Here is a 12,084-nt window from a genome sequence, read left to right on the forward strand (position 1 = left end):
CGTGTGAAGCCTGGGGATGGAACTCAGGTCATCACGCTTAGCGGCAGGGGCCTCTACCTGCTGAGCCATCTCACCAGCCCTCAAAGACTTTCCCATGTAAGAATGTCATAATGAAAACCCATTACTTTGCATGATAACTTAAAATTTTATATTGTGTGAGCTAGAGAAAGGGCCTAGTAGTTAAGAGCACTGGCTGCTCTTCCAAAGGACCCAGGTGTGATTTCTAGAACCCACACAATAGCTCACAACCATCTCTAACTCAGGTTCCAAGGGATCTGAGGCCCTTTTCTGACTTGTGTGGGCACCACACACACACACACACACACACACACACACACACATATGGAAATATACATGTAGTAAAACATTATACATAAAATAAACCTAACAAAACTTTTGTGACTTAGCCTAGTCTTTCTTTCCAAACTGCCTGAAAAACTCAAGGCAAAGGACCCTGGGCCAAGCAGGGAAGTCCTGGCCAGCCATTTGTGGTAAGTGCTCTGCTAGTCCATGCTTCTTGCCTTTCTATTGGGAGCTTATTCGCGCTTCTGCTGCTTGGTCAGGGAGCTGGAGAGAGCCCTGGCTCAGGCGGGCAGGCCCAGGGCCTGTGTAGGTCCTACCTCACTATCCAGAAACAGTGAGAGAGCCAATTTCTCTTTGGGATAGAATCCAGGTGGTTTATTTGGAAGAGGAAGAGTGGACAAAAGGACTCTAACAAACTCTTCTCGAGCTGCCCCAGCCAGCGCATTCTCTTCTTACCCTGTGCTGTGACCTTTCGCTCCTTTACCTTCGTACTCTGGCTTTGTTTTGGTTTTCTGTGTGTTTTCTGCAGGCTTATACAACCATTCCTGGCTAGCAGTTTAGTTTTTGTTTTTCAGAAGGCTAGACATTGGCACGTGCCTATAATCTAAGCCCTTGGAAGGCTGAGGCAGGAGGATCAGTTCAAAGTTACCTCCAGGCCAGTATGAGTTAGAGGAAACCAAGACACCAGAAACAATGAAAATAAAACAAACCAAAAAGCCTCTGGCTAACAGATGAGATCTTAGAGAGCAATGCTAATCGTAAACTTAAAACAAGAGAGAATACAGTCATATGCTGTCATCACCAAGGAGATGGGGAAATCTGAGTTCAAATACAGCCTACTCTAAGCAATTCAAACTAAGCTATTACAAAGCAATTTAATGATTACTGAGTACCACAAAATGGTTGAAGCATCTGTCCACCTATCACCAGCACTGGTAATGTCCGGAGCTACACACGGGTGGAAACAAGCTGAGGGCGGGGGAAGGCAGGGATAAAGTAACAACAGCATTTCCTTCCTCTGTGTCCACAGCCCAGGCTTCCCAGAGGCAAGTGAAGGCTGATGAAGGGAGGGAGGTCAGGTCAGAGCAATCAGTGAGGGGTTCTCCCGACCAACCAATTCCTAACCTCCTCTTCAGGCTTTTATTACTCTGTGACTAATAAGCCTTCTAGTCTTCACAGAGATGCTTGAGGCTGCAATATGAAGATGTGACACCCTAGGCAGGGGAGGTACTGGACAATGTCTCTGGATGCAAGACAAAGATATGTCACCTTGGACACTGGTGTATCCACTAGGATAGAGCTGGGACTTTCCACTCCTCAAGTGTCTTACATCATTGTTGAGGGAAAGAAAAGACAACAGCTGCCTGATTCAAATACAAGCTGGTGCCTCCCTAAGCTGAGCATGCACTCAGCTGGGGCTCTGCTGGGAGCAGAAGCCCTGTAGGGAGGCTCTGGGGCTGGGGTGAGAGCAGCCATGTGCCTTTCCGATGCTCCGCCTCCCTCCATGGGAGCCACTGTCCAAGAAGGCAGACCCAGGCTGACCCACCTTAGAGTTTATAAATGGCTTAGCAGCAGAAGCAGGTAACATGCATACAGTGTCTTGTATAGTCCAGGCTGGCCTTGAATTTGGTATCCTCCTGCTCCAGTCTCCCAAATGCTAGAAATACAGGTGTGTCACCACACCTGCCTACCTCAATATACTGTTTTTGAGAATGAATCCAAACCCACTAAAAAAGGGGGGGGAGGATAAAGGATGGGGTGAGGAGTGGAGAAGATGGGGAGGGGAGGGGAGGTTTGATTGAGGAGTGGAAACAGAAGGAGAAGGTAAGACAGGAAGGGACAAATGAGTTTCAGGCAGCACTCAGTCCCAGGGAATTATATTGTGGCAAATCAGAGTACTCTGTGGGTGGAGACGGGGATGACAACTCTGCTCACTGTGAGGGATGGCAAGAGAGGTTTAGGGAAGACTTTGCTTTCTAGCACGTGGGGCCTGTTTTGCTGCTTGGCCTCTGTGATAATATGCTTGGCAGTGGTCCTGGGAGGTTTTGTGTCCTTGGTTTTGAGCCTAGTTCTGCAGCTTTGCTTTCCCTGTTGCCCCAAAACCTGCAGGGTGGCAAGGTAGTGGATGTCGCTGGGGTTAGGTGGGAACACAGTGCTTTTCTGGGGCAGGAGGGACCAGTGCAGGCAGCACCTTTGGGACTCGGCTGACAGCAGGTGGGTCTGGGCCGCAGTGGGTGGGAAAGGCAGTACGTTGGTGACCTTCACGTGGCTGGCCAGCTCAAAGTGTCTCTTTTCACCTTTCCCGTCTACTCCTTTCAGTCCATCTGCACAAGCCATACAATCGTCTTTTTCCACCCTCAGCACCTTTTCTTCCGGCTGCCAGAAAATATTCCTGCTTTTCTTACTCAGGACGTCCAAGTTGTGGGGAGAGCTTTTCAGCGGGGGAAGAACCACAAGAGCCTTGGCTGCAAGGGAGTCAGGGGTGGAGAGCCCTTGCTCGGGGCTTCCGCTGGGGTTCCTGCCGGCCTTGCTGCTAACTGTCTCGGGCATAGGCCACTCCTCCATGCACCAGATAAACTCCTTGAGTTGCAGGCTTTTTTTTTCTCCATGCACGTCGGTGGGAATGCAGAGTTTGTTAGACTGCTCTCTGGAAGCAGTGCCGGGGCCCTGGGAGAGGCCGCTCCAGTTCTTCTCAGAGCTCCAGCTCTTCTGGGTGCTCACCTCGGCCTCAGCACCCGCCTCCAGTTTCCCAACCTCCAAGAGGGACCGGGGCTCCAGACTCCCTTGGGAAAGACTCATACAGAACAAGCAGTCGTTGCCACCATTGGTGCCTTCTCTGGCCCTCCCCCTTTTCACTTTCTTCTTTGACCAGATGCAGGCAGTTGGTGAGGTCCTTCCCCAGCCATGGACCTGCAGAGAAAGTAGCAGGTCACCCTCAAGCCAACTACGCCAGGCCCTGCTTCCGCCATCTTGGCCACACCCCTAATCTGGTAGCCTTACTTGAGCCATGTTTTTTTTCTTAAACTTGACTTATCTTAAATACACACACACACATACACACACACACACACACACACGGTCTTATGTAGCCTCACTGGCCATAACTCCTGCCTCTGCTTCTGAAACCTTGGCCTCACACAAACAACTATATTACAGCAGAACATGTTCATCTCGGGCACGCGCAGGAGCTGCTGTTAACTAAAACCTGGGCGGTGGCACTTGCGCTGAGCCCCTGGAGTGCTGACTACAGCTTCCTTCAAGTTCAGCAACGTGGATCAAAACTGTTCATTTCCGACCAAGGGGTTTTCGTACTGTGAGTCAGTCTCCCAAGCACAGGACAGTTCAGAAAGAGAAGCCCTGGGAACCAGGACCCCTGAGTGCCCAAGGTACAGCTATGCCCACTTCTTTCTGAAGCCTCCTGGCTGAGGCTGCCTACTTCAACAACAACAACAACAACAACAACAACGAAAACCCCACAGGGCTATGTAGGGATCACAATCTGAAATTTAACTAGGGCAACCTGCATCTTCTGTTGTCTAACCTGGGAAGCCCACATTTAATCTTAGGTTTGACAACGTTTCCTTATCACTGTAACTGTTTGGTGTGTGTGCACTCACACAGCTGTGTATGATCTACGCATGGACGAGCGTGCGAGGGTGTGAGTGCGACAGTCAGAGGCAAGTCTGTGCAGTCGCTCCTCTCCTTCCTCCTGTATGTGGGCACCAGGTCTCCAGGACTTGCACTGCAGGTGTCTCTACATGCTGAGCCAACTTGCTGGCCCACTGCAAGTCACAAGCCCCACATTCCTTATAAAACTGTGCTAGCGAGGCACCTGCCTTAGAGGTCTCAGTGCTGGCTTCCACTCCTGGATCTGAGAAACCAGAGGCTCTAGAGAGCCAGGAGAACAGAGCCTGTGGGTCTCTCAGGAGCTTTCCAGCCCGCTGTGCCCAGTTACTAGTTCGTGATCTCTGGGTGCCACGTTTCACCTCTGGGTGCTCTGCAGCCTCCTTCCCAGCACGAGGTCCCAGATGGCTGTGGAGATGTTGACAGACCATCTATGGGTGCCCGTGAGCACACGCTGTGTCGCTGTTTCTCCTCCGTCCCAAGGCTCCTACATTCACTACAACACTATCAGTAATACAAACTACTTTGGAAAAAGCCCCATAGTAGACACGAAGGTGAGAAAGACCCAAGGCGGCACTCACAGCTTCCTCCCACCCGGTGCTGATGGCACACTCGCTGGCCCTCCCATCCTCTTCCAGTGTGAGGTCGCTGACACCAAGAAGGCAGCAGACATGACTCCTTTCACTTTTCTCGTCCGGACAATGTAAAGTTGGTGCCGTCTCTTCCGTAGCTTCAATTTTCTGATTTTCTGTATTTTCTAAAAAAGTCTCGCTTTCCTCACAGACATCCATTACTAGGGTGATTGCTTATGGTTTTTAACATCTTCTTCCTGCAAAGTTCAATTAAAGCTGGTTTTAATATTATTTTTTTAATCAGATCAGTAGCTGAAGTGAAATCTTTTATTATATACAAGAAAGACTGAGAATAAACGTTTCAAAATTACCCATTTATAACTGCTGACAAAAAAGATATGGCTAATTTTAGTTAAAAACTAGTGTATTTTTTTTAACGTGTGTGTGTGTGTGTGTGTGTGTGTGTGTGTGTGTGTGTGAGATGGGGGAGGTGGAGGGATATGCCACAACATTTTCATGGACGTCAGAGGACAACACTTCTGTAGTTCTGTCCTTTAATTCCCCATCACACACACACACACACACACACACACACACACACTCACACTCACACTAGGGATTGAACTCAGGTCACCAGGCTTGTGAGGAAAGTTCATTTACCTGCCAGAATCACCTACCAGCCCAAGACTACTGAATGCGGTAATGGCCAGAGGGACAAAGGAAAGGTAGGAAGGCACTAGCTAGCATCAGCTCTATCGCTTGCTACTATTACAGAGTTCACAAGGGACACAGGTATACGAATGGCACTACGCTGACATCAGGAGACAAGAGGGACCACACAGCTTACAGACTCAGGCTTCACTTGTTCCCAGAACCCTCAGAGTCGGCTGGGGGGTCACAAACTTCCCAAGACGCCAGTTAGTTACTCTCTTTCCACACTTCCCCCTGCTGGTCCACTCCGCTCTACTTCCTCCAAACACAGCAAAGCAGCAAGTGCTGGCAGAGATACAGAGAAATCACAGCCTCATCCCCCAGGTGGGGCTCGCCTGGAAATACTTGGAAAGCAGTATCGAAGTTTATCTTTATGGTAACATATAAAGAGGTGAGACGAGACTGTCACAGAACCTGCTAACTCTGCTCTGAGTTCTACACTTAGCAGCTGATCCTCACGCCTCTGGCACGGTCTGGACGCGGAGTAAGCCCTGGGAAAGGCTCACAGTGGGGCTGCTGGACTTGGAGTAAGCGCTGGGAAGGGCTCACAGTGGGGCTGCTGGACTTGGAGTAAGCGCTGGGAAGGGCTCACAGTGGGGCTGCTGGACTTGGAGTAAGTGCTGGGAAGGGCTTATAGTGGGGCTGCTGACTGATGGGTGCACCATGGGTTGCTTTTGCAACAAAGTCTCCCTAAATTGCCAGACTGGATCCAACTTCCCATCTTAGTCACCAAGTGGCTGGGATTTTGGTGTGGGCCACCACTTACAGCTAAGCGTTGATATATGTGTATTGTTTGGGGTGACTATATATGTTCCACCTTTACATGCATTCTGGGGATTGAACTCAGGTCACCTGGTGCCTTGACAAGTGCCTTTAGGGGCTGAGCCACCTCGATGACCTGAGGAATGGTATTTTTTAAGCCCCGGGTCACTCTAAAGATCCACCAAGCTTGGAGAAGTGCTGCTTTTGGAAAGCTCTCTCTTCCCAATACAGAAGCAACACTGGTTCCTGCACACCAGCAGTATCTTCTAGCCCTGAACACAGAGCAAGACCTTGCAAGGGGAAGTGCACAGCCAAAGCCTGGGGAACCTGAAAATGCCTGCGTCTGCATCACAAAGAGGAACGGATCCTGCCATCCAGCCACAGTTCACAATCCCAGGAGCCCTTTCCAGCTGTGCCTGTCCTGAAAAGAATCTGAAGGTGTCTGTGCAGACTGAGAGTGAGGACCAGCAAAGGATGAAGAAAGTAGTTTAGGGTGAGCCCCACGATGCAGCAGACACTGGACCCCACGAGGGTCTAAGAAGACAGCCCAGCTGCACTCCATTACACTGCAGCACAGGAAATTCGGGAGTTGTTTATAAACAGCATTGTACGTTACCCAGGACCTGCACTGGCTCCTTTGACGGAGGGGAAACTGGTCAAAGTGTGGTCAGATCACTGCATCGCAATTCATTATACGCCACTTGAGAACACTCAGGTTTCTCAGGCAGAAACTAATGTTCCACAGCAAGAGAATGTGGCTGCCCTTTTCCTAATTAAAAAAAAAATTCAGGGCCAGTGAGATGACTTGGCAGGTAAAAGCTCTCACAGTACAAACCTGATGACCCAAGCACAATCCCCAGAAGCCACAGGATTTAATTGAGAGAGAGACAGACAGACACTGAGCTCGGTCTGTAACTCCTCCCACACTCCCAGTGAAATGGAAGGCACTGGCTGTAGAACCTCCTGGAAGCTCATTAGCCAGCCAGCCTAGAATACACAGCACAACAGAAAAAAACAGGAGGTGGAAGCGGAAATCAACTCCAGGAAGCTGTCTTGTGCCCGCCACATGCAAGCCTAGGCACAGTCCCGTGATACATGTATGCTAACATATAAACGCCCAATTGCACTGATAACTTTTTTTATTATTTTAAGTATATTGCGTGAGTGTGAGTGTACCGAGGGGGGTGGTAGTTTGCAAGTGCTGGGCTGTGCGTGCCCATTGAGACCAGAGACATTGCTGCTCTGAGAACTGGAGATACAGGCAGTTATGAGGTACCAGATGGGGTCCTCTGTAAGAGCAGAGGTGCTCTCCTTTCCAGCCTTAGAATTAACAGTGAATGAGTCAGTTAGTTCATGGCTTCAATTTTAAGTTTTCCGACTATAAACACACCTTCAACTTCTGCTACTGTTCCTTTCATCTAATCACATTAACAGTTGACAAAACACAAGCATCAACTAGAGTTAGATATGACAGCGCATGTCTGTCCCCCCATTGTGGGAGGCTGAGGCAGGAGGCAGTCAAGGCCTGTCTCAATCTTCCCTCATCGCCCTCCCCCTGCCTGCACTGCCAAAATAAAAATAAAATCACCAAAGCCAGAGATGTGTGGTTTCATCTTTTTGTTTTGGTTCGGTTTTCTTTTTAAGATTTGTTTGTTTTGCCGAGCGTGGTGGCGCACGCCTTTAATCCCAGCACAGGCAGATTTCTGAGTTCGAGGCCAGCCTGGTCTACAGAGTGAGTTCCAGGACAGCCAGGGCTACACAGAGAAACCCTGTCTCAAACAAACAAACAAACAAAAGAATACTGTAAAGATTTGTTTGTCTGTTTATTATTTGGGAGACTGGAGCGGTCCTTCAGCAATTAAGAACATTTGTTGCTCTTGCAGAGGACCCAGGTTCAGTTCCCAACACCCATATGGCAATTCACAACTGTCTGTAACTCCAGGTCCAGAGAATCTGATTCCCTCCCTTGGCAGCATTGCATATATGTGCTACACACACACACACATACAGGTGAACACTTAAGAAATACAAACAAATTAAATTGTATTAGGTTTATCTGTGTTGTGTGTATGAGTGTTTTGCCTACATATGTACACTCCATGTGTGCCTTGTACTTCAGAGACCAGAAGACAGCATTAGAATAACAGACAACTGAGAGCCACCACGTAGTTGCTGGGAATCAAACCTTGGGTTCTCTGCAAAACAAGTGCTCTTAACCACTGAGCCATCTCTCCAGCCGCTCTAATGTGTTTTGAGACAGAGCTGGCCTTAAACTTGGAGCAATCCTTCTGGCTCTGCTTCTTTTTTTGTTTTTTTATTTTGTTTTGTTTTGTTTTTTGAGACAGGGTTTCTCTGTGTAGCCCTGGTTGTCCTGGAACTCACTTTGTAGACCAGGCTGGCCTCGAACTCAGAAATCTGCCTGCCTCTGCCTCCCAAGTGCTGGGATTAAAGGCATGCGCCACAATGCCCGGCTCTGCCTCTGTTTCTTAAGTGCTGGGATTAAGCCAAGTACTTAAATGGCTCGCTTGTGATTTCTCACAAATTATATACCAATTTACTGTTCTGTTAGAATGCAGGAGGTCTGTATTGCTACCTTTCTTTCCTTATTTAAAAATTTTTTTTATATGTATGGATGTTTTGCCAGCATGTCTGTGTACCGCAGGCTGCGAGCCCTGCATGCTAGGAGACCAGAGAAGAGCATTGGATCCTCTGAACTCGAGTTAGTCATGAGCTACCATGTAGGTTCTGGGTATTGAACCTGGGCCCTCTGCAAGAGCAGCCAGTGCTCTTAAACTCCTTAGCTATCTTTCCAGCCCATATTTTTCCATTTTCTTAAACTCGTGTTTTTACACACATGGTGTGCACATCAGGTACCCCTGCTCTCTTCCTCACCTGCCTTAGTCCCTTGAGACAGTTTCTCAGTGAGCCTGAAGCTTACCATTTTCAGGTTAGGCTTCCTGGCTTACAAGCCCATGCATTTCTTCTCGAATGGGCTTGAGAAAGAAGATGGCTCCGTCATACAGTGCTTGCCACACAGGTAGAGAAAACAGAGTTAAGGGCCCCAGTACCCACACAAAAAGCCAATTGCTATAATGAATGAAAGCCTTTAATTCCAGCGCCAGGAAGCAGAGACAGGAGGATTCCTAGAGCTTGCCAGCTAGCCAGGCTAGCCAAATCAGTGAACTCTGGGTTCAGCGAGAGAACATGTCTCAAAAAAAAAAAAATAAATAAATAAATAAATAAAAATAAGGTGACTGAGGGCTGGAGAAATGGCTCAGCAGTTAAGAGCACTTGCTACTCTTGCCAAAGACCCACGTTCGTTCCTGGCACCCACATAGCAACTTACAACAGCCAATAATTCCACTTGCAGGGTAGGGCGTGTGCCATTTCTATGTCAACCATTTCCAACTCGTGCCCTTTTTCATTTTTGCCTAGGTTCTAGATTTCTGTTTTGGACGGGGTTTCATTCCGCCCCTTTTTTTCCGGCTCTCTGAATTCACTAAGGGCTGGGTCCTGAAAGGATGGCCTTCTGAGGGCTCCCAAGGCTCACGGCAGACGGAATCTCGCGCCCACGCCTTCCCACCTGGTTTCTCCCTTTTACTAATAGTCCCTGCACACTCCTTCATGCCGCATAAGTTCCTTCCCTCCCTCCAAGAGGCTCCCTACACGCTACAAGCTGAGAGTTTACCCTTCCTTCAGAAGATCAAGAGGGCTGCATCAAGCTCCTTCCATTGAAACCTCAACCACGCCCCCACAGACCACGCCTATCAAACGGCTCCTCCCTGAGGCCCAAGCGGCTCCCTAGGCCCCGCCCAGTCCAGGCTACCCCAGAACCGTACCCCATCTTCGTCTCGCTTACCCACCCTGAAGATTGCTTCCTTCCGCGGCTCTGCCGCCCGTGAAGTGTCTAGGGAGTGTTCCCCGGGGTGAGGACGTGGCCACAGCCACTCAGACGCTCCTACGGGGCCGCGAGGTAAGGAAGGTCCGGAGCGGCAAGTCGCGGCCCCCAAGAGCCGGGCTGTTGCCCTAGGTTACGGCCGCGTCGGAGGCGGGCCTAGGTGCAGGCATGCCGGAAGTGACGTAACCCCGCAACAAACCAGCTCAAGGGCGGAGTCCCCTCTGAGGGCGGGGCTAAGGAGCATTCCCGTCGCTCTGTGCGTGGTTGCTAGGTGCCGCGTTGCCAGACGCTTCGAGAGCTTCGCAGGCACTGGCGACGTTGGGCGGCCAAGTTGCGCTGCAACAGCCTTTTGCCTTCTAGAAGGAATGCCTCAGAGGCCACACAAACAGTGTCTGGAGATTTGGCCACTTCTTCCTTTGGGCAGAATCGTCCCTTCCTTCTTGGGATCCCGTGTTGAAAGCGAGAGCAGAACTTCGCGGGACGACTCATTCCTAGTTGCATAATTTTGAGACCGAGTCTTCCTTGTTTTGTAGCCTGGTGCGGTCTCGAACTCATGGCAACCCTCCTTCCTCGATGTCCTAAATCAACATTGAAGGGATCGAGGGCGTGGGCTTCCACACCTGCTGACAGGAAGGATTTCTGGTTTTGTTCTTTTTGGTGCTGCCCACTTTAGTGGGGCAGAAGCAGCAGTTTCTCGCGAGGGGGCCGCCCACTTCTCCACTATGCTGCCCTTGGTGCCCAACTCATGTCTAGTTCCAAGGTCCCTTTGCTTTCTGGTTTAAAAAGTATTAAGAAAACAAGTCTCCAAAAGCAGGCTGAGTCAAAGGCTTTTGGAAAAAATGGCTAAGAATTACTACTTTTTACACTTATAGCATTATATAATATATATACAGTATAGCATATATACAATCGATAGCATAGATTTATAGCATTAACGGCCTCTAAAGATGTGATGTATATGACACATGAAGTTGGAACAAAGTCCTCTTCTAGACTGTGAATATTTGTTATTTCCCCCATATATATGAGGGAAATACTTTAACAAGCATATATGATAGATATTGTAATTATATTGCTATACCAGCGTATCTAATGGGCTATGACACATATTTCTAAAATTTTCTATGTATTTTTGGATTTATGCGTATGAGTGTTCTGCCTGTGTATATGTATGTACACCATGTTCATACTGGACAGTCATAAAGACACACTCTTTCATTGTTTTCTAGGTTCGCCTGCTAGACAGCGAGTCTGTCACCAAGATGTGTCTCCGTTCCTCGGTGTTTTGAGGTAGGCTTTCACTATGACGTCTAGTCTGGCCTCCAACAGCTTCCTTCTGTCTCTGAATGCTGGAATTACAAGCACATGCCACCAGACCTGGCCACTCAACCATGATCTTTACAACCGAAGGTAGACAAGTCTTTTCAACAGCCACAGAAAAGCTCAGAAGTGGGGGTGGGGAAGGGGGCAGGTCAAATTTTCCAGTCTGCTGCAGCAGAGTCTGCAGTTCCATACCACTGGTCTTTTTCATACCAGATACTGTGTGGGGCGCCCTCTAGTGGTTCTACTAAAACCCAACATAGTCAGCCTCCAAAGTGTTGCTTTGTTTTGTGGAGTTTTACGATTTAATACCTTGTGAACAATTTTTTTTTTTAACTTTAATTATTTTTTAAGTGTATTGGCATTCTGGATGAATGTGTGTCGGTGCACTACTTCCATGCCTGGTGTCCATGGCGGTTAAAAGCGGGATCGGATACTTTGGAACTGGTGTTAGAGGCATTCATAAACATCCATGCAGATCCTGGGAACTGAACCCAGGTCTTTTGGAAGGGCAGCCAGAGCTTTTGACCACTAAACCATCTCTCCATCACCAGCCCCCCCTTCCCCCTACTATATTTCTGAGGTTTTAATTCTTTGAAAACATTCAAAGATGTTAAGAAAATAGACAAAGACTAAAGAAAAAATGGCAAAGAAAGAAAGTATGCCAGGTGTGGTGGTGCATGCCTTTAGTCCAGCCCATGGAAGTTGAAAGCAGGAAACTCTGGAGTCAAGGTGGTCCTTGACTCTCTACCCTCCAGTTCAGCCTGGACTACATGAGAGCCAGGCTAAAGCAAATAAGTATAGAATTGCATGCTGTAGTCCGAGGAGATATGCTAGAGCAGTCTACCCACTTTCCTTGAGAGGGTGGGGGGTGTCACCGAGGGGTTTGGTTTG

General features: G+C 48.7%; 1 protein-coding gene across 4 annotated transcripts; it reads right to left on the reverse strand.

Moving 5' to 3' along the window:
• Positions 1-650: 650 nt before the first annotated feature.
• Positions 651-10,016, reverse strand: 1700030J22Rik (RIKEN cDNA 1700030J22 gene). Of its 4 annotated transcripts, none has more exons than NM_001357255.1 (3): positions 9,836-10,016; positions 4,522-4,756; positions 651-3,213 (listed from the first exon to the last, which is right to left on the reverse strand). In NM_001357255.1, the coding sequence occupies exon 3, from the start codon at positions 3,100-3,102 to the stop codon at positions 2,194-2,196; it is 909 nt and encodes a 302-aa protein (NP_001344184.1). In that variant the 5' UTR covers positions 3,103-3,213; positions 4,522-4,756; positions 9,836-10,016; the 3' UTR covers positions 651-2,193. The 4 variants fall into 4 exon arrangements, with proteins under 4 accessions (NP_001344184.1, NP_081379.1, NP_001344182.1 ...); NM_027103.3 differs by having other exon boundaries at positions 4,509-4,756; NM_001357253.1 differs by having other exon boundaries at positions 4,509-4,756; positions 9,832-10,016.
• Positions 10,017-12,084: the final 2,068 nt, after the last annotated feature.

Source organism: Mus musculus, chromosome 8 (assembly GCF_000001635.26).
Source record: "Mus musculus strain C57BL/6J chromosome 8, GRCm38.p6 C57BL/6J".
Lineage (NCBI taxonomy): Eukaryota > Metazoa > Chordata > Mammalia > Rodentia > Muridae > Mus > Mus musculus.